General features: G+C 46.8%; 1 protein-coding gene across 3 annotated transcripts in view; it reads right to left on the bottom strand.

Moving 5' to 3' along the window:
• The window catches only part of CRHR2 (corticotropin releasing hormone receptor 2), a 260488-nt gene extending 240906 nt beyond the window's left edge, over window positions 1-19582 (bottom strand). For all 3 annotated transcript variants that reach the window (XM_034759884.1, XM_034759887.1, XM_034759885.1), the window contains exon 1: window positions 19340-19582. In XM_034759884.1, coding sequence (XP_034615775.1) covers window positions 19340-19444 — 105 coding nt within the window. In that variant the 5' untranslated portion in view covers window positions 19445-19582. The remainder of the gene's footprint in view (window positions 1-19339) is intronic.
• Between the last annotated feature and the right edge of the window lie 2507 nt (window positions 19583-22089).

Here is a 22089-nt window from a genome sequence, read left to right as displayed (position 1 = left end):
CATCATTTTCTGCAGGGGAGCAAAGAAATCTGTGGGGGGCATGACTTCTACATGCACACAGTGGTGCAGAATTCTCCCAGGGGGAAGATTGTTAGCCTTTTGACTTCTGCTGTGCATTAAGCTGAAATTTTCAGAGAACTATCCACTAACAAAACATTTTGTTTGACCCAAAATGAAACATTTCATTTTCTTTGAGGCTTTTTATTACCTTTAAAAAATGAAATGGAAGTAAAGTTCTAAACAAAAAGACTCATAGACTCATAGACTTTAAGGTCAGAAGGGACCATTATGATCATCTGGTCTGACCCCCTGCATGCTGCAGGCCACAAAACCGTCCCTACCCCTTCCCTGGAGTCTGCTGTTGAAGTCCCCAATCCTGTGTTTTAGTGACTTCAATCGGCAGAGACCCTCCTGCTAGTGATCTCTGCCCCATGCTGCGGAGGAAGGTGAAAAACCTCCAGAGGCTCAGCCAATCTACCCTGGAGGAAAATTCCTTCCCGACCCCAAATATGGCGATCAGTAAGACCCCGAGCATGTAGGCAAGAGTCTCTAGCCTGACCCCTGTTAGCCATTATACTATTTACCTACCATTGCTTGGTATTCCTTGGCTACTATGTTTTACCATTAAACCATTCCCTCCATAAACTTATCTAACTTAATCTTAAAACCAGACAGGTCCGTCGCCCCCACCGTTTCCCTCGGAAGGCTGTTCCAATATTTCACCCCTCTGACGGTCAGAAACCTTCGTCTAATTTCAAGCCTGAACTTCCCCACGGCCAGTTTATATCCATTCGTTCTCGTGTCCACATTAGTACTAAACTGGAATAATTCCTCTCCCTCCCTTGTATTTATCCCTCTGATATATTTAAAGATGGCAATCATATCCCCCCTCAGCCTTCGCTTTGTCAGACTAAACAACCCAAGCTCCTCTAGTCTCCTTTCATACGACAGGTTTTCCATTCCTCTGATCATCCTAGTCGCCCTTCTCTGCACCCGTTCCAGTTTGAGTTCATCTTTTTTAAACATGGGAGACCAGAACTGCACACAGTACTCCAAATGAGGTCTCACCAGCGCCTTATACAACGGAAGCAGGACCTCCTTATCCCTACTAGATATACCTCGCCTAATGCATCCCAAGACCGCATTGGCTTTTTTCACCGCCACGTCACATTGTCGACTCATAGTCATCCTGTGGTCTACAAGGACCCCTAGGTCCTTCTCCTCTTCCGTTACTTCTAACCAATGCGTCCCCATCTTGTAACTAAAATTGTTATTAGTCATCCCCAAATGCATCACCTTACACTTTTCACTATTAAATTTCATCCTATTTCTGATACTCCAATTCACAAACTCATTCAAGTCTCCCTGCAGAATATCCCTATCCTCCTCCGAATTTGCAACGCCTCCCACCTTCGTATCATCCACAAACTTTATCAGCCCACTCCTGCAATCGGTTCCGAGGTCAGTTATAAATAGATTAAATAAAATGGGTCCCAAAACTGAACCTTGAGGCACTCCACTAGTAACCTCCCTCCAACCTGACAGTTCACCCTTTAATACGACCCGCTGCATTCTCCCCATTAACCAATTCCTTATCCACCTCTGGATTTTCGTATCAATCCCCATGTTTTCCAATTTAACCAATAATTCCTCATGGGGTACAGTATCAAACGCTTTACTGAAATCCAGGTATATTAGGTCCACCGCATTTCCCTTATCTAATAAGTCCGTTACTTTCTCAAAGAAGGAGATCAGATTTGTTTGGCACGATCTGCCCTTCGTAAAACCATGTTGTAATTTATCGCAATTGCCATTAACCTCAAGGTCCTCAACTAGTTTCTCTTTCAGACACTGTAAGTCTAAATATTTTGTTTCAAAAATGTCAAAACAAAACATTCAAACTTGTTCAGAATGTTGTTTGTTTTCAGTTGAAACCATCTGATGAATTCAACATGAAATTGAAAAATGTTTCAACATTTTTCACCAAATCTGCATTTTGCAGTGAAAAATGTTTTGTCCAATTTTTTTTTGACCATCTCTAATCATAACAGTTCTTTGGGACCTCTGCAGTTTATTTTTTTTTGGCAAAACAAGATCAACTGACCCTCTGCCCAAAGCAATATTTTTGGATGGTTTTAGGTCACAAAACGTGCAATTATCCTAGTTTCCATGGGTCTACTTTCCAGAAGATCCTTCACTCTCAGAAAGTGAAAAGAGGCTTTGTTACAATCGCTTTACCAGGTCTGTAGATTGAAAGTTGTTTATCAAACTCTCATTCAGCTTTACAAATCCACTTACTTCCTGACAGCAACACTTGGGGTACGTCTATCCTTACCCGCTGGTTCGGCGGCAAGCAATCAATCTTCTGGGATCGATTTATTGCGTCTTGTCTAGACGCGATAAATCGATCCCGGAAGTGCTCGCCGTCGACGCCGGTAATCCTGCTCCGCGAGAGAAGTAGGCGGAGTCGACGGGGGAGCCTGCCTGCCGCGTGTGGACCCGCGGTAAGTACCTTTAAGTTCGAACTAAGATACTTCGACTTCAGCTACGTTATTCACGTAGCTGAAGTTGCGTATCTTAGTTCGAACTGGGGGCTTAGTGTGGACCAGCCCTTGGTGTTCTAATTCAGAGAGAACCCCCTCAGAGAGAATGGGATTGGAGATGCTTCCGTTCAGAAATCTTATCAAAGGTGCATCTGCAATGGATTGTGAAAAGGGTCATTTCTTATCTTTCACAAACTGAAGATTCCTGTTCGCCTTTCCAATTGCTACATTTGGATTCCCTGCTTCCCATTGGAACAGGCTACTAGACAGGCTCTGAAACTCTGCAGATACCAAAGTCATCCAGCAAAAAGCTCTGTACTTCTACACCAGCCATGTGTCCCTGATGACTCTCCTCCCCCAACTCCCAGGCAGTTGTGCTACATTAGCCAGCCAATGGCTACCCAGGGCCAGCTCCAGCATTTCTGCCGCCCCAAGCAAAAAAAAAAAAAAAAAGCCGCCACGATCACAATTGCGATCGGCAGCAACAATTGGGGAAGAAAAAAAAAAAAGCCGCGATCGGCGGCAGTTCAGCGGCAGGTCCTTTGCTCCTAGAGGGAGTGAGGGACCTGCCGCCCCCGAATTGCCGCAGGTGCCGCCCCTCTCCCTTGGCCGCCCCAAGCACCTGCTTGTTAAGCTGGTGCCTGGAGCCAGCCCTGTGGCTACCTCTAGGATCCACCCATAGGATCGTACTCATAGCATGTAATGTAACATAGCATCTGGCTATCTTACTTGTTGAAGAAAATCTCCCCTGAGTGTGTGCGTGTGTATGAGGGAGAATGATGTGAAATTCCCCTAGTCCTGGCTATCCACCCCTGCAGCCCACCCACGACCTGCCCTTCTCTGTTCTCTCATTGCAGGGTCCCTAACTATCTTCCCCAAGACTCTGACATACAGGTGACAGAGCTCCTTTCAGCATCGGCGGTAAAGAGCAATGCATGGAGCAACACCCTTTGTGGTAGAAAGACCTCAATGATGATGAAAAAATGGTATTAATAAAATTATTACAACTTATTTTTTTAATATTAGGTTGTTACAAATTTGTTTGGACCTTTATTGACTATTAAGATATAGCTACAAGTATGTTAAAGGCAGGATGCTTGGAAATATACCAATACCTGTGTATGTTTTAGTTAGTTATGTTATAAAATATTCAGGCTGATTAAAGATATTGCAGGAAGTTTCTGTTTTCTGTCACTCCAAAACAAACCAAATATCAGGGTGATCACCCTTCTTTGCTATAAAACCATGTTTATGACTGCAAAGAGTTTCTTTTCTAGAACAGGACAGCTAACTTTGTATAAAATACCAGTCTGGTACAGCCGGTACCAAGAAAACAAATCGTGAAAAACATGAATGTTTTAGGAAAGGATGTGATTGTGAAAAGAAATGTAGGGTTGTGTTGTCAGAGCAATAAATGTAGGTGTAAAGTGGGCTTTTTCACCCTCCCACACAAAGAATTGTAGAAATATACTTGTTGAAATGAATTTTATAATTACAGTAAAAGTTTCATATAGAATAGCTTCTAGGAAAAAATGTGTCATTGGAAATGTTTTAAACCTTTGTTCATTTCTTCAATGGCAAATCATTTTGAATGGCATATTTGCAAGTATTTTAACTAAATGCAAAGCGTCTAATGTAATTTCCTAATATCATTGTTAAGTAAATGGTAAAATGCTTTCCAATGATCTTTCTAAACTAATTACTCATGTAAGAAGCCATTTAAGTATAGAATATTTGTATTAATGAAGACACAATTAATTACTGGCAGTGCTCGAACCTCACCCAACTCCGGAGGACAAGAAGAATCATCTTTCCAAAAGTTGTCATACAGAATCAACAGCTTCTTTAATAACTATTTAAGCTAAAATCTTTCTTTAAGAATTATTTAATTTTAAAGGATTGTTTTGAGAATTGTTAAACTCTAATAAAACTGAAGGAATATGAGAGAAAATGGACTGAATACAAAGAAAGTTAAATTCTAAACTTAAGGATCTTCTGTGAATTTCCTGCCACAAAGACATAGGAAATAGAACTGTAAAGAAAGAAACCCTAAGGCACGTATATGCATTAACAAACTACATAATCATATGACGAAGAGGCTCCTAAGGACAACCCCATGAAGGTACTTAACAAAAAAAAGAATGTCAGCATCCAGGTTTGAATCTAAACAAGCCCCAAAAATGTGTGTTTTCCTATAGTTTCATCAAAATAGGAAGAAGAGTATAAAAGCTCTGAAGAGAGCACCCATCTCACATGCTCCTTGCTATCATGCTCAAACACACACAATGCTCATCAACTTTTCTTGTCCATCTCTACAAGCAAGCTACAAAAGAGAGCTAAGAAAAGCAGAGAAAAGACCCAAGAAGAAACCAAACCAAGGAAAACTTCTCCAGGACTTCAACATTGGATTGGTGAGAAGTTAACTAAGACACTGCCAAGGCACTCCAATTAAAACTATTGTGAAGATTTTAGTAGGATATGGAAATACTATTGTAACGTAAGATACTAACAGTTCTGCCTATTAATTAACAAGTATTCTTGGAGAGGATACAGGAGCTAAACATTGGCAGAGGTGGAAGTAAGCCGGTCCAGTCAGGGCTGGTGCAAGGAAGTTTCGCGCCCTAGGCAAAACTTCCACCTTGTGCCCCCACAGCCCTGTGGCAGCTCTCCGCCCCCCCCCCCGCCCTCAGGCACCCTCGGGCCAGCTCTCCCCCACCGGGAAGCCATGCGGCAGCTCCCCACCCCAGCTCACCTCTGCTCCGCCTCCTCCCCGAGCACGCCACCCCCGCTCTAATTCTCCTCCCAGGCTTGTGGTGCCAAACAGCTGATTGGCGCTGCAAGCCTGGGAGGCAGGAGAAGTGGAGCGGCGACCGCGCACTCAGGGAGGAACGCTGTAAAAAAAATTGGGGGCATCGCTTTTTGGCGCCCCCAAATCTTGGCACCCTAGACAACTGCCTAGTTCGCCTTAATGGTAGCACCGGCCCTGGGTCCAGTCTGGTACGGCGTATCGGCAAGAGCCAGTACGCCGTGATGGATTGGACCGGCTTCCTCAGGCTGGTGATTTAAAGAGCCCGGTTCTCCCTGCAGTGGCTGGAGCTCTGGGCCCTTTAAAACGCCACCTGAGCCCTGCTGCTGGAGCCCCGGGGTAGCGGCAGCAGGGCTCCGTTGGCAATTTAAAGGGCCCAGAGCTCCGCTGCACTAGCGGTGGCCTGAGCCCCGGGCCCTTTAAATCGGCCCTTTAAATCGCCTTTAAATCGGGCCCTTTAAATCGCCCCTGAGCCCCAGGGCTCCCAGCTGCCTCTGCAGCTGGTAGCTCTGGAGGTGATTTAAAGCCCCAGGGCTCCCAGCTGCAGCCAGAGCCCCTGTGCCTTTAAATCTTGATTTAAAGGTCCCGGGTATTTAAAGGCCCAGCCTCTTCCGGTTGAGGCCACGCCTCTTTCAGTTGAGGCCACAACCCCTGCTCAGGACTCCAGCGTACCGGTAAGTCCTTTAAGTTACTTTCACCCCTGAAAATTGGTAAATAGAGAAACAGTGGAATTTAATTAAAGATTCTTAATATTTGTAATTGGCCTGTCTTAAGGCAGCTCCTTAAATAGCATCTTCTAAGTAACTGATTGAAAGATTTCCTTCAGTTTCATAGGGTCTATGCCCAAGTATAAACTGTTTAAGTTATCAATGATATGCCAAACAGGACCCACCTGCCCTTTAAGAAATTATTTTGCCCACTTATAAACAGTTTACGTATCCATGAGATCCTAAGCTGGGCTCACAGTAAATTTAGGAAATAATATACTTTGGTCTTAACTTCCCAAACCAAGAACACCCCCCAGAAGCCGTTCATTCTCAACGGTGAAATGTCTCTTAAAACTCTCCAGAGAGACACACAGAAGAGATTGTAATGGGAGTAACTAGTTTATTACGTGTGTTCTGTCATTTGTATTGGTTTAATGCTTTCCCCCCCACCTTTCTTTAATAATAAAATAGCCATGGTTAAAAATTGTGATTAGTTTGCTTTGTTTTAATTGTGGTGTCCCCTAGGTATGTGGGAGTCACATCCCTGAACTGGCAATAAGAGAAACAGTGACTAAAAGTCAACCCTTTCTTGTTTCTCTAAACTAAACATATTTGGTAATTTTTAAAATAAAATTACTTGGCGTCCAACAATTTAAAATGACCCCTTTCTATCCCACACTTTGGTCAGATCAAGAGGCAACAACGGGAACAACTTTAAGTGCATGCAACCTATGTTTTAATCCATCAGCTGATTCTTTTCATTTTCAAGGCCCCCAGCTGCAGCTTTGCATATGCAGAAATCCTATTGGCTGTAATAATATTTCTGGAGGTGGTGTGGCTTCTAACTTGAGCCCTTTGTTTATATTTTCGCTCCACTGAAATCTCGCTTTAGTATAGAGCCATGTGTTATCTTGTAGGTTGGATCTGCAGGATTCAAATCAGCAAGGACTTTCCCTTTTTCTTAATAAACCAAGTAATAAGAAATTAATTCAAGAAATTCCCCTAACTCAAAGACAGCTTTTAACCTCATTAATGCTAAGCACTCCAGTCACAAGGAGATCAAGTGTTCACTTGAAGAAAAGTCCTTTCTGAAACACACAGAGGTGAACAAAATCCTAAAGGAGCTGCTCAGAGCAACTGCCCAATTAAATATAAAAATTGCTAGTTTATGTCCAGAGAAGCACAGGTTAGTGGAGCAGTGTCTTCCTTCCCTCTGGAAACACAATTAAAGAGTGCAGTGCAACAAAAGCAAAGCAAAGCCCACTGATTGAGCAGTTACTCTTCTCTCGTGACAGCAGAGCTGTGGGGGTCCATCTGCCTTTTTGCAAAATCAAATGAGGTTTATACCGCCCCTATTTCCGTTAGCCACTTATGTTTTCTTTCACTGAACACCTGTGTGGGAATGAGTGGCTCATTAAAGTGCAGGCCACACACCAGTAGCCCAGCATAGGAGGTCTTCCTCACATGGGCATGCTGATGCACCTCAGCCCTGGGTCCAAGAATCCCTGATCCTTCTGAACCTACTCACCCAAGTTTGCTAATATAGCCGCATTTTGCGGTACATAGTCATTTGATTCTGTAAACCAATGTCCTGCTGGACCTCACAACTCATTTTGATTTGTGGCCTAAGACTCAAACCCAGCTTCCCAGAGAGGAAAAAGCTAGTGAATTAGCTCACTGTGCCACTCAGCCTTCAAAAGATACTCCCTCCCCCCCACAAAAAAAAGAAGAAACGCCAGTATAGTTCTCTTAAGAAAAAAATTCTCCATCATCTCTTATCTAAGTTCCATCAACTCATGCAACTTCTCAGGAAGGGAAGGATAGTCCAGTGGTTACAGCACTGCTTAGGACACAGGAGAACCTCATTCAATTCCCTGCTCTGCCATGGACTTCCTGTGTGATCTTGGACAAGTCACTTAGCCTTCCCGTGCCTCAGTTCCCCATGTTTAGAGTAGAGAGGATAATGCTTCACAGGGGTGTTGCGAGGACAAATACTGTGAAGCGCTTTGAGATCTGCTGATGAAAAGCCCTCTATAAGAAATAAGCATTATCGTTTCCAATTGTGCCTCTCCTTCTCATTTACATGCAACTAGGTGGCTAGGCAAACCACGGGTGTGGTACGTTCTTCCAGTCAAGCCAGTGTTCTTCAGTTCTCACACAGGATCGCCTCTGTGCAGCCACGCAACACAGAACAGAGAATATAAACCTGCCTGGAATGGGAAGATCTTAAGTCAGGTCACCATACAGCAAAGCAAGTAAGCACATGCTGAATTATAAGCACATTCTTTAGCTCCCATTAAAGCTTGCGGGACTTACCACCATGAGCTTACGTTAAGCATCTGCTTAAATAATTCCCTGAAGAGGGATGGAATACCTAACATGCTTAAAATTAAGCATGTGCTTAAGTGCTTTCCTGAATTACAGCCTCTAAAGGGGAACTGTTCTGACTGATCCATATATTGGATTCATCCAATCAAGTTTCCCCCACCCCCAAAAGTCTCATCCTACTCTGCCTGCGGGGGGGGGGGTAAAGGAGCCATGATCTTTTCCTTCAAATCATGGGCTGCAGGTCAAACGCCAACAATCTAGTGGAAACAGATTGTGCTGTTAAAACCCACACACCTCCTGGGTGTGGTGTTGTGTCCCATCTAGTGGCACCAAGACCACTTAGAGAGAGAGAGCTAAATGAATCTGCTACAGTCTTAGCTAACCACCAGTTGGCTTGTAGCTCATGCGGTAGAGGCTCATGCACTAAGCTGCAGAGATCCCCGGTTCAATCCCGCCTGCCGATCTGGGTCTGTCAGTGGTACACTGTCACATCCTTCAGGAGCCTTGTCCTTCACTCCATGGGCTGGCGGGGTCACATTCAGCACTTGGAAGGGGCATGGGTCCTTCACAACTTCCCTGAGCAATTTCCACTGCTTTGAGTTATGTTCAGGGGTTGAAGAGCAGACCCTGAACAATAACTAGCAACGTTCACTTTTTTAATTCTTCATAATAATACTCCGTGCTTTATTCAAACCAGGCAGAGACTGTAACTTGGTGCTAATGTGAAAAGAAAATACCATGTCCCCATGTGTTAAAATATTGGCCCCGACTCTGTCCCTGGCTACAGTGTAAAGAGGCCATAGGAAGGACAGCACAGCCCCCTTGGGACTGCACTCGGTTGCATAGGGGCAGCATGGGTGGCCCTACATCAAGGGCCGGCTCCAGGCACCAGCCCTCCAAGCATGTGCTTGGGGTGGCACCTGGAGGGGGGGCGGCACTCACCCGGGGAGAGCGGGGCCCCGGCCGGGCTCTCCGCCCTCCTCCCGGTGCTCCGGCCGGTTGGGGAGAGTGGGGCCCTGGTCGGGCTCTCCGCCTTCCCCCCGGCGCTCCGGCCGGCCGGGAAGAGCGGGGCCGCCCTTCCCCGGCGCTCTGGCCAGCCGGGGAGAGTGGGGCCGCGGCTGGGCTCTCCGCCCTCCCCTGGCGCTCCGGCCGGCCGGGGAGAGCGGGGCCGCGGGCGGGCTCGGCCCCCTCCCTTGCCGCGCTCCCCGTCGGGGCGCGGCGGGAGGCTTTTTTGCCTGGGGCGGCAAAAAAGCCAGAGCCGGCCCTGCCTGCGTCACCCTCATTCACAGCTCCATCAGAGGGACGTGGTGGAGGCCTGGGGCTGCTCTAAGTTGCTCTAGGGACTGGAATTCAGAGAAGCTGCACTCATGCTCTCCATTCTGCAAAGCACGGCACAGGATCTGGGCCATGGCATATAACTGTTCATTTGCATGCGTAGCCCCCATTAAACCAGCATGGATCTTTGCTCCTCTATAGTGGCCAGACCCACAGAAGAGCTTTTTAAGTCTGCCACTGCCGCTAGGTTGATGAATCTGATGCGTTAATTCAAGCAGCAGGCCTCATGCTTCTCGATCCTGGGATCAATCCCCACAGCCTCTCCAGGGTGCTTTAATTGGTGTCCACGTGCATTTTAACACCGAGTAGGAAAGCAGGTTGCTCTGCAAAATCACTGTTATCAATTCACCTACAGTAACTCCTCGCTTAATGTTGTAGTTCTGTTCCTGAAAAATGAGACTTTAAGCGAAACGATGTTAAGTGAATCCAATTTCCCCACAAGAATTAATGTAAATGGGGGGTGGGGTTAGGGTCCAGGGAAATTTTTTTCACCAGACAAAAGAGTATTATATATATATACACACACACAGAGTATAAGTTTTAAACAAACAATTTAATACTGTACCTAGCAATGATGAGTGTGAAGCTTGGTTGCGGCCAGCAAGCTCACTCCTTCCTGAGCCCTGTCGTGTCCCCACCCTGCTCTATATGGAGAAGGGGGTAAGCAGGGGGCAGGAGTAGGGGGGAGGGGGACACCCTGACATTAGCCCCCCTCTTCCACCCCCCCCCTGCACAAGCAGGAGGCTCCCGGGAGCAGCTCCAAGGCAGAGGGCAGGAGCAGCACAAGGCAGTGGGGGGAGAGACAGCTGAACTGCCGGCAATTGCTAGCCTGCTGGACAGTTGCTGCACAGGGAACTTAGGGGAGCGGGGAGCTGATAGGGGGAGCTGCTGGTCCACCTTGGTTCCAAGCCCCCACCAGCTAGCTCCAACAGGCTGCTCTTTCTGCAAGCCGTGGACAAAGCAGGCGGCTGCCAAATGATGTTAGAAGGGAGCATTGGGCTACTTTAAATGCGCACGTTCTCTAATTGATCAGCAACGTAACAACAAAACAACGTTAACCGGGACGACGTTAGGTGAGGAGTTCCTGTATTCTTCAGCCACTCCACTTGCCTTTCCATCTGAAAAGACATTCCAGCAGGAGGCAGCCTCCACACAACCCAATGCAGAAATGTACTACTCAGAACACCTCCACCATCCCACGCACTCATGTAACAGTAAGAGAAATTACAAGACAGCCCCAGGGGGCAGACGGCTGCATTCCAGCCCCTGCATATTAAACTAGCAGTAGCAGGGCAAGAGTTTGATATTGCAGTGGGAGAACAAATGTCTTTTAAACTCCATCTGTATTGGTCACTATTTACTTTCCCTGCAAACTCAACCAAGAGAGCTGTTAGTCATTCTGTCAGGGTTACGCTGTACTTTACAGAGTTCTAATTAGTTTTGTTTTCTTGCACCATTTAAATAGCGCTGTCAAAGGAGTACATTTCAGTACCCCAAAAGGCCAAAAGCATTTTCTTTTTGTTTGGTGCAAACACACCGAATTGTATCCCAAACATTGGTTTTAATTAGATCATTCCGAAATGATGACAGATTCCAAGTGTTCTGTACAGTTAGTTCTACAATGGGGCTGCCAGTCTCAAGAATGAAACTTGTGTGAGCAGTTCAGCAACTCACTCTCAAATCTAGAACTCACTCCCAGATCCGGATAATCACGAGTCTCAGCCCTTCAGGACACGAGCATCCCCAAATCACACATGTCCAAAGTGACATGAATTCTGTCCACGCACACAGAGCAGACAGGACCTCCGTTTGTAAGGTCTGATCCAAATTCCCGCAGACTCAGAATGCTACTGGAAGCATGATGTGGTAAGACACCCCCTTTTAATCAACTGAAAGAACACTGCAAGAAATGTCTATCAACCCCTCCCCACTTCAGAAACTGAAAATATAATCTGCATAAATGTAGACACCATCTGATGACATTAACATGCAATTTTTGCCACCAATGACTGGAAAGAGAAAGTCTCTTATTCAACAGTAGTCACACTGTTAACTGACCAGTTTCTGTTTATTCGCCTATACATACATAGTTTCTTCTTAGTAGCAACGGCTAAGGCTAAGTTTATAAAACTCTTCTGGAAAAGCTGTTTATCCAAATCTAGCCTGATTCAAAAATAATACAGATATTTTCAACTCTACCAAGATACAAAAGACTTATCAGTAAATACATTAATTATATTTTTATTGGTGGGTTGATAAGGAAATCTAGATGAAAATGCAGAACTTCCAAGGCTAGATTTGCGGCACTTATAAAAAGGCAAAAAGGGGCTGTTAATGTCTATGCTATGCTTTGAAGATATAAAGCACCGTATATCAGGAAGTGCTAGGGATTTTTGTGTTTTGTTGGACAGCTCCAACTCCTTAGATACAAGAATCAAGTTAGCCTTTAAAGGGCAATCTGCAGAATACAGGATGATCAAACTGCTGTGGGTTATTAGAAAAAGAGGGTAGAAAAAGATGTGTGTAACAGGGCAAGGCCCACTTAATTTAGTTTATAGGTACTGAGAGCAGGGCCGGTGCAAGGATATTTTGCACCCTAGGCGAAACTTCCACCTTGCGCGTCCCCCGCCCCTGGTAACATCGGTTCATTGAGGGCCAAATCCCAACGAGCCTTTATAGACCCCAGGGGCCAGCCGTGCCCAGGGGCTGCTCCCCAGACCAGGTTCCCACCTCCCCGCCCCCTGAACTCCCCCGGAGGGTGCACAGCCCCCCCCTCCCGTGAGCCCTCCCTACCCCACCCCAGCGGCCCCCGCCCCGAGTCCACTCACTGGCTTTGCCGGGCTTGGGCCACTGCAGCAGCTCGGCAGGGAGGAGCTGCCTTCTGGGGGCTCATGCAGCAGATGCATGTGGGCAGAGGCCCCCGTGCACCCCCCCGGCTCCTCCCTCGCCGCGCTCGGGCTCTGCGCCTCCCGGGAGTGTGAGCCACCGCTGCCCCTCCCCTCCCAGAGCAGTCTCAGAGCCCCACGCCCCAGCAGTGGCTCACATGCCCAGGAGCCGCAGAGCCTGAGCGTGGCGAGGCGGGAGCTGGAGGGCGCATGGGGGCCTCTGCCCGCATGCATCTGCTGCAGTCTGAAGGGGCCCCCCAGGGGGGTGCCAGGCCGCAGCCTGGGCAGGATGGGCGGGGGCGCAGCTGCTCCCCGCTAGCAGCGCCGCTGCCTTTGCAGGGCTCCTGCCTCCCTGCGCCGCACTGGCTCCTCCACGGCTGGGGCTCACCGCCCCCGCAAGCCCTATGTAGTATTATTAAACTGGTGCCCCTATGCCTGACGGCAGCCTGAGCTTGCAGCCCGGCGGGGGCAGGGGCGGAGGGACAAGGCAGAAAGAACAAGAAGACGCCCTGCCTGCCTCACAGTGGCGGAGAGTCAAAGTTGCCCGCAGAGACACCTGTACCCTCTCCCTCACGCAGAATGGACATGCAGAAGATACCTAATTAAAAGCACTAAACTTGGGAATAAAAAATGTCAGCCACAGGTTTTTTGATATGTCCTGAAGTTTGTCAGACATTTATTTGCAAAAAATGTTGTAGTAAGGGTGAGTCAGCTGTCTTGCTGAATACAACATTAAATATTATGGAATACATGATGCAGCTCTTCTCTGTTTTAAATTTTCTTAATCAGTATTTCTAAGCTGATTTTATATTTTAAATGTACTCTTAAGCCTTCATAAAGTAATCATTCCAGATTACTACATATTTAACTCACTGAAATAGACATTATTTTAAATGAATCAGGCTAGGTCTACACTACGGGGGGGAGTCGACCTAAGATACACAACTTCAGCTACGTGAATAGCGTAGCTGAAGTTGGGTATTTTAGGTCGACTTACCTGGCTGTGAGGATAGCGGCGAGTCGACCGCTGCCGCGCCGCTGTCGACTCCGCTTCCACCTCTTGCTGCGGTGGATTTCCGGAGTCGATGGCAGAACCAACGGGGATGGATTTTATCGTGTCTTCACTAGACACGATAAATTGATCCCCAATAGATCGATTGCTACCCGCCGGATCGGGTGCTGAGTCACAAAGGTTTAGTGTGTTCATAACAATGTTCATTGCTTTTAGAAAAAGGGAACACTACTTTACTGTGTGTGATCTCCATAACAATACACGTTTATGAAATTTCACCAACTTTAAAAAATATGTTTCCAAAGATTTTAGGCATAACAAAGGATTTTATATCTTACTAAGGTACTGATTTTGCTTAAAACTAGTTCATCAGATAGTCAGAAGTAAAGAAAGGGAAACTCTGTCCAGCTATCTAGAAGCAAAGGGCTGTTGCTTCCTTCAATGGGGGTGGGGGAGAGAGGGGGTGAAGGGAGAAATGGATGGACAGAAAGGACAGGAAGACTTTGGAAGTAAGTTTTTTTACTATAGTAATTAAAATGTGTATTTTAGATAAGGGTGGTCTTTTGAAGAATTTATTTAAAAAACCATATGTCTGAAGATCCAAGCATTTAAGGCTAAAGATGATTGTGCATCTAAAAATCTATGCAACGATTTTTTTAGAGATGTGATTTTATAATCTTCAACTCACTAATGAAATATTTTTAAAGCAAATTTTAAACTAAGGTCCTGTAGACTGACATGTTCTGAGTAAATATTACAGTCATGCACAACTGTTTTTGTCAGTACATTCAGAAACTGACAGTAGATACCTGGGGGTTGGCAAATGCCTGTTAAATGTCTTCATTATCCCTTGAATGGCTCTTTAACAGTTTCAGTGTTGTGCTACAGAGAGTCTTGTGGCTTTAGGTCTGGCAGGCTGGAGACTGTTTCTCTTTTAACTAATAGATCCCCTTCCCAGGAAGACTCAGAGTCTGCAGGAAGAGTCAGAACAGGGATAGGAAAACCAGGAGGGTGGACACTAAGACCCAGTGGTGCCCCAAATTTTCAGGTGCCCTACCCTGCTGCCTATGCCTGAGGACAGCCCCGGGCACCCCCAACAACTTGCCACCCTAGGCCACTGCCTAGTTCGCCTAGTGGTTGCACCGGCCCTGACTGAGAAGAAGAATAAGCTTTTGCAAAAATACTAACTCAATGGAAGTACTGTCTTTTTTTTTATTCCAAAGGAGACAGTTTATTTTCCCAAACAAAAATTCCCTGCTGTGTTTGCAATCCAAACATGGCAGCATCATTCTAGCCCATGACAGCTGAAAGGGTATGTCTAGACTGCATCTGAGAGTGAGCCTCCCAGCCCAGGTAGGCAGATGCTTGCGCTAGCCTGCTAAAAGCACCAGCGTGAACATTGAAGTTTCGGCTGGAGCTTGGTCTCTCACGCCACTTGAGAGCCCAAGTCAAGCCTGAGCCACAGTGTCCAGACTGCTATTTTGAGTGTACTAACTCGAGCCCTGCTAGTGCAAGTCCATCCACCCAGGTTGGCAGTCTCCCTCCCAGCTGCAGTGTAGACAGACCCAAAGTGACATTCATCAGAAACTGACCAGATTCCAAAGTGAAGCTAACTAGTCTATTTATACCAGCGGAGCTCAGAACAAAAATCAGAAAGTGAACTTACCTACAGAGTGAAAAGGTCATATCTATTATTATATTTCTAAAATGTTTTCAGGTTTCATAAACTAGGGGGCAAAAATGTGATTTTTTTTAAGTTGACAGTATCCCATTAACTTCTCATTTTTATTGTGAATCATTTTCAGAAATCTAAAATAGTCAGATTCATACCAGACTTCTGTACTCATCATTAACACATGAAAGGATGATGATTAAGTTTAGAAATGCCTTAGAAAAAGGCAGAATTCACCTTTGGGGCAAAATTCTTCCCTCAGATACGCATGCACAATGACTCTCTGACAGCAGTAGGAGCTGTAAGTACGGTGTGGGGGTGAGGACAAATCTGGCTCTAAAGGCCTTGACCCTGCAATGAGATCTAGACAGAATTCTGCTCCTGAACAGAGCTCCGTTGATATCAATGGGGTTCCCCATGGGCATAAAGATTCACACAGGGGGATCAGTTTGCAGAATGGAGCCTAAGAATTTAGAGGGTTTATCAATTATTTTTTCTCTCCAAGTGGTTGTAAATTTTTGGCAGATGCCTCACAAGGACAAAGGCTGAAGGTTATTTCCCCCCTGGCTAAGTGTACCCATGGATTTCATTCATTCACTGAAACATTTCAAGGCAAAACTACTGATTGAGTCATGCAAACAATTTTGCCCCACTTAAAACTGTTTTCTGTGAATGCACTGTAATTGCTATGCTATGGCTACAAAGGAAAACCCTGCCAAAATATTATAGCAATGCTGGTTAAGCAGTTGCCAATGTTCTTATTATAAAACACTTATTTTACATTAATTCAAACCTAGACTAAAATTTGGCACTCAGTCTAAGAATGGTTTTAAACTACCATCACTTACCAGATATTGTTCAAATTGCCACGGCTGTTTTTCAGTTACAGGAGGGCATATCAATTAGAAGTTTAACGGACCATCATGTTTTCTCTTCTGATTCAAAGATTGCTTTGTTGGGTTGTTTTAAAATGAAAACTCTCCCCAAAACCATGTGTGCTCCGCAAAGGCTTTATAGGTCACAAGGACTAAGTCACCATTTTTTATTCTTCTTTTCTTTACCTTTATGTATATAAAATTTCTAGTACATCATATATAACAGTTGGCTAGAAAACATAAGTATAGAGTTGCATTCCCAGCTCTACCACTGACTTGCTATGTGACCTTGGATAAATCATTTAAACCATCCTTTTTAAGTTGTGTGCCCAAATCTATATCGAAAGTGGCCTCATTTTAGAAGTGCTAAGAACACACAACTCTTGTGGAAATCTGATTGCTCAGTCCTCTCTGTAAATCAAGCCATTTTTATTTAGGTGTGTAAGGTCCTGATCTTGCAAACAATTACACATGTCCTTAATTCCCCAAATGCAAATAGTCCTTTAACTTCAGTGGGACACCTTAATTGTTTAAAGTTAAGTATATGCTTAAGGGCTTTGCTGGATTGGAGCCGAAGTTTGAAATTGTTGGTCATAACCTCACTGTGCTACAGTTTCTCCAGCTGTAAAACGGGGATAGCGAGTCACACTTTTGTGAAACACTTTGAAATCCAGGGATTTAAAGAACTAAAACACCTGTAAGTGCCATGTATTAATTATTATTTTGGGGCAGCAGCAGCCATTCCATAGTTAAGGTTGAAGTTTGCTCTCCATTATAAACCCAGTTCTCTACACACACAAACCTCTGCTTCCCCCACAAGAAACACAAACACACACAGTCAACTCCCCCCCCCCGCAAAGACACTGGTCTTCCTGAAATTGTACATTCTCCTACTCATCCTAGGTTACATTTTAATATTATTTATTTACTTACTTATGGGAAGTTTGGCAAAAGAAAATAAATCCAAAGATATGGCATTCCGAAAATTTGGCTATCACTTTTGGGAACAAACAAACACTTTTTTTTTTTTGGCTCATCATAGCTCTAAAATGGGTTTAGTCTAGAAACTTCAGATTTGTTTTCTTCCATTAGCCTTGCTGAACAGAATTGCCTTTGACTGTTTTGGGGGTGGATTGGTGGGACCATTAAAAAAAGGAAACAGTTATTAAGTGTATAAAAAGCAACATTTACAATATAAACGTGTATAACTGTAAACTGACCTGATCTGGCTGGGCTAGAGTTTGGGAGGTGGGAGATGAGAGGCAGAAGTCTGGGAAGGGGTATGGAATGGAAGGCAAAGGTCAGGAGAGATGCCATGAAGCCAATCTTCCGGGGACTCAGAAAGGAGAGCATGGAGGCAGAGACTTAGGCTGGGTCTACACTACCCGCCTGAATCGGCGGGTAGAAATCGACCTCTCGGGGATCGATTTATCGCGTCTCGTCGGGACGCGACAATCGATCCCCGAATCGACGCTCTTACTCCACCAGCGGAGGTGGGAGTAAGCGCCGTCGACGGGAAGCCGCAGAGGTCGATTTTGCCGCCGTCCCTACAGCGGGGTAAGTTGGCTGCGACACGTCGAATTCAGCTACGCTATTCGCGTAGCTGAATTTGCGTATCTTAAATCGACCCCCCCCCCCGTAGGGAAGATGTAGCCTTAGATAATACGCTTGTACCTTCCCCTATTTGTGTTCCGATATCAATCAATGTTTTTCAGTGCACTTTGCAAACATCAGCCATATGATTCCATTGTACAGTTTTCTTCATAGATACATAGTGTTTTTTTTTCCCTGGGAGAGGCTGAATATTTAAATAACAATAGAAGATAAAGCAAGAGGAAACAAACCTATCTTAAAGGAATGTTAAAGACTGAACTTAGAGAGGTAGGAGATGGAGTGATCATCTCTGTTTCTTTTCTCACCATGGGGTCTGCAATGCAGAATCATTGGGGGGTTTAATCCCCAAAATTTGCTTTGCAGATTACAATTCACAGTTTAATGCGCTTTGAGGTTGGATAAGGAAGCTGGCTTGGAAAGTTTAAGTCTGGGATGAGCTAGGACAATCCAGTTCCCTCATCGATCTGGCAAAGCATTTGCGGTAGGGGATGCTTATTATTAAGGGGGGAGGAGGAATCTGTGTAAAGATTGCCCAGGGGAAAACTCTGAGCAAACATTGAGAAGGATTTCGTAGAATGGTGGATTTACTGACTTAGCCCAATGCTATTTCTGATTCCTACTGTGAGAAGGTAACCTGGCACTCCACCACCAGGAATTAGGGAAGCAGAGACTGAATTTCAGATATCTGGACCAGCTACCGCTGCGTTAGCCCATTAAAGATACTGCAGTGAAATCAGCTTGCTAGGGCACTGGGACTATACTGAAAAATGACGGAAGGATTCTTTGAGGAGGGAGCTTTTCTGATCACTTATTTCAGGATGGTTACTAGAGAAAGTTACTGGAGGACGGTCTACATCCTGGAGGAGGATGGAGTCAAATCCTGAGCTCATTGGTCAGTGGGGGAATTAAGGGGAGAGTGGCTGAGATAAAATTGTGGCACTGGGGAGGTGTTTGGGGGCTGAGCTGCTATCTCAGGGGGGTCTGATCACTCAGTGTGGAGGGTTTGTGGGGTGATCGGTGGGTGATTTTCCTGCAGGGGGGATAAACTGAGGCATAGCAGGGTCTACTTGGGAGACAGCGGGTGAATTGTGATCCCAGCGGGGCCTGCTGGCTCAGTGCCATTGCTGGATGATCAGCAATGGCACGGAGGGAACTGTGTGCGGTATAGATCAGTTATTTAGAGCTGGAAGGGGGTAAATTGCAGTCCCGATGGGTCCTGCTCGCTCAGTGCCGTGGCTCTGGGGACGGCCGGGGGGGGGGGGACCGTGTCCTGGGGGGGGGGGTGGGGGTGCCGTGGCTCTGTTTGGGGGGCGAGCAGGTGACTTGCGGTCCCGGGGATCAGAGGTGACTTTGCCCGGGGGCAGGGAGCTGAGGGTGGAAAGGGGCTATTAGGGAGCTAGAAGGGGGTGAATCGCTCTGCCCGGACTGGATGACTCAGGGGTGCGATCCCAGGGGCGCCCCCCCCCACACACACACACCCCACCCGGCGGCTCCGGAGCGGAACCAGGCGCGTGTCCCTCCCGGGGAAGCGGCTCTGCCCCCCTGCATCACCGGACACTTACCGGGAGGAGCAGGAGCGCGGTGGCCGCGGCTGCTGGGACGCTGCGCTGCGGTGCCGGGCCCCCCATGGGGCTGCGGGTCCCGGGGCGGTCCCACGGCAGGCGCATCCCCCCGGAGCCAGCCCGAGTGCCCCTGCTGGTGCCCTGGAACCAGCTCCCCGCCTCCTGCTGCAGCGCCGGGGCCGGGACAGCCCCTCCCCGCGGGGCCGCCGGGGGCACCCTCCGCCCGGGGGGAGGGAGTGTCCCGCACCCGGACCCGGGGAGGGGGTTCTTCTAGGACCTGGCCTCGGAGCCAGCGCAGCGCCCCCTCCCTGCCCGGGAAAGCCCGGCGCTGCGGGAGCCACCCCTGCGCCGCCCCACTCACAAGGGCAGCAAGGGGACCTTGGGACACCTGGGGCAGGAGACAGAGCTGCTGGGCGCGGGGGGAGGGCTGGTTCCCCAGGGCCCCCTGAGTCATTTAGTCCTGTGCACAAGGGGTGGCCTGAGGACATAGAAATGGTAGCCCAGTGAGCCAGTGTACCTGTATTGTAGTCATTGCTTTATTATTCTGCTTTACTGTATTTAGTAGCAATGCAAGGAACCTGCCAGCATTTATCCTGTAAGATTTGGCTTTAGCACATAGTGTGAGACTTAAGGCCTGTAACCTTTGGCATAGATAAACTTAAGTAACTCATAAGTTATGGGGAACTGAAAGCACGCCAGAGGGATAATATTGTCCAGAATTCCGACATCGGCCACCCACAGAACATAACTGACACCAGCATCTGTAGGGTTCTGGACAGAATGTCGGACCGCAAAGGCGCCAGGACAACAAATTGACGTGTATGCTAATAGGGTAATATCGTACATATACTAACCTATAGAAAACGGATGGTGATGAGAAAGATAATGGTTAACAGGGCCGGCTTTAGGCCGATTCCCCCAATTCCCTGGAATCGGGCCCCGCGCTGTAGGCACCTTTTTAACGTTTTAATTTTTTTACATACCCGGTGGCGGTCCGGGTCTTCGGCAGCACTTCGGCGGCGGGGGATCCTTCACTAGCTCTGGGTCTTCGGCGGCATTTCGGCAGTGGGGGGTCTGGAGCGAGTGAAGGACCCCTCACCGCCGAAGTGCCACCGAAGACCTGGACGCCGCCGGGTATTCAAATCGGGCCCTGCAGTTCCTAAAGCCGGCCCTGATGGTTAACATTCCAGGGTGTAAGTCTGACCATCCAAATGGACTTTCTGTATTATCTCTATCTGCCTTGTTGAGTTTAAGTGTGTGTATAACTTTGCTAAATTATTAATAAATCATGTGTGTATATATATATACACACCCACACACACACATATACAGAGTTCTTATATTGTGAGTGTTGCACCTGTGCACATCAGGGTTCCCAAATTATATGATAATTTTACAATAATCTAACTGGGCCTGATCTTGGGACAAGAACCTGTTAATCCTCAAGTTACAATTGTATATACTCAACTTTGGGTCAGGCTACAAAATACATACACAAGAGTAACAGTCCCCCTCAGCTGGCACCCCCCCCCACACACACATACCTGGTGTCTCCCTTCCACTGGTGGAAGTAATGGTTGTCCTCCACCCAAGGGAGGCAGTAGCAGCATTTCCATTGGAGTGAAGGAATCCCACTGGATTTGAATTGTCCAGCATGAATAGTGTGTACCCCTCCCTTTGGGTCTTTTTTGCCGATGGGGAGGTATTCTACACTCTGGACAGAGCAATGCAGTGCAGTGCTGAACCAGATCATGTATCCAGCTTAGATAACCCAATGAAGCTATTTCAAACTCTAGCCTCTTCCTAACACCGTTTAGGACTCTAGTGGGAAACATTTTCACAAGGCAACTCTGCTTCCTCACTCTGCTCTCCCTTTATTTATTCGGCTGTTATTTCAATTTGCCTGCTTGGCCCCGGAGGAGAAGTCTGTGATCAAGGAGTCCTGTTGGGATAAACTCAATATTTGTTTTGGTTAAAAAAAAATTGTGCACTCACTATTAATAGAAAAGTTTTAATGAAAATGGAAATAAATCAGTTAATAAATAAAAGGGAACCAAGTGTTTTATTGGGATATAAAGATTCACTGGCCGGGCGGGAGACTCAAACACAGCCAGATTTGCACTAGTGCATGAGAACTTAAAGGTGTACCTGACCGTAGCCTGGAGCTTTCAGTTGGATTTTTGTTCTGTGTCCCTTCTTGGACTGTGCACATGGCTGGAATATCAAAAAGGAAGTTGATACATTAGAGGGGGTCCAGAAAAGAGGCACAAGAATGATTAAAAGACTAGAAAACATGCCTTATAGTGATTGACTGGAGGACCTCAATCTAGTTAGTTTAACAAAGAGAAAGTTAGGGCTTGTCTACACGGTCACTTTACAGCGCTGCAACTTTCCGCTCAGGGGCGTGAAAAAACAACCTCTGAGTGCAGCAAGTTTCAGCGCTGTAAAGCGTCAGTGCAGATCGTGCACCAGTGCTGATAGCTATTCCCCTCGTGGAGGTGGTTTTTTAGAGAGCTCCCAGTACTCTGCCATGACTACACAAGCCATGTTAACGGGGTGGCATGTTTGTAGAAATTTTGGTGGTGCCCAGAACCCGCCCCCTCCCAAATTCCGCCCCCCCTGCCCAAGGCTCTGGGAGGGAGTTTGGGTGAGGGAGGAGGAGGGAGGAGGTCTGGGGTGCAGGCCCTAGGCTGGGGCAGGGGATTGGGGTGCAGGGTGCAGGCTCTGGGAGGGAGTTTGGGGAGGGGAGG

The sequence above is a fragment of the Trachemys scripta genome, chromosome 2 (genome assembly GCF_013100865.1).
Source record: "Trachemys scripta elegans isolate TJP31775 chromosome 2, CAS_Tse_1.0, whole genome shotgun sequence".
NCBI classification, from domain to species: Eukaryota; Metazoa; Chordata; order Testudines; family Emydidae; genus Trachemys; species Trachemys scripta.
This window is presented reverse-complemented; position numbering and strand designations above follow the sequence as displayed.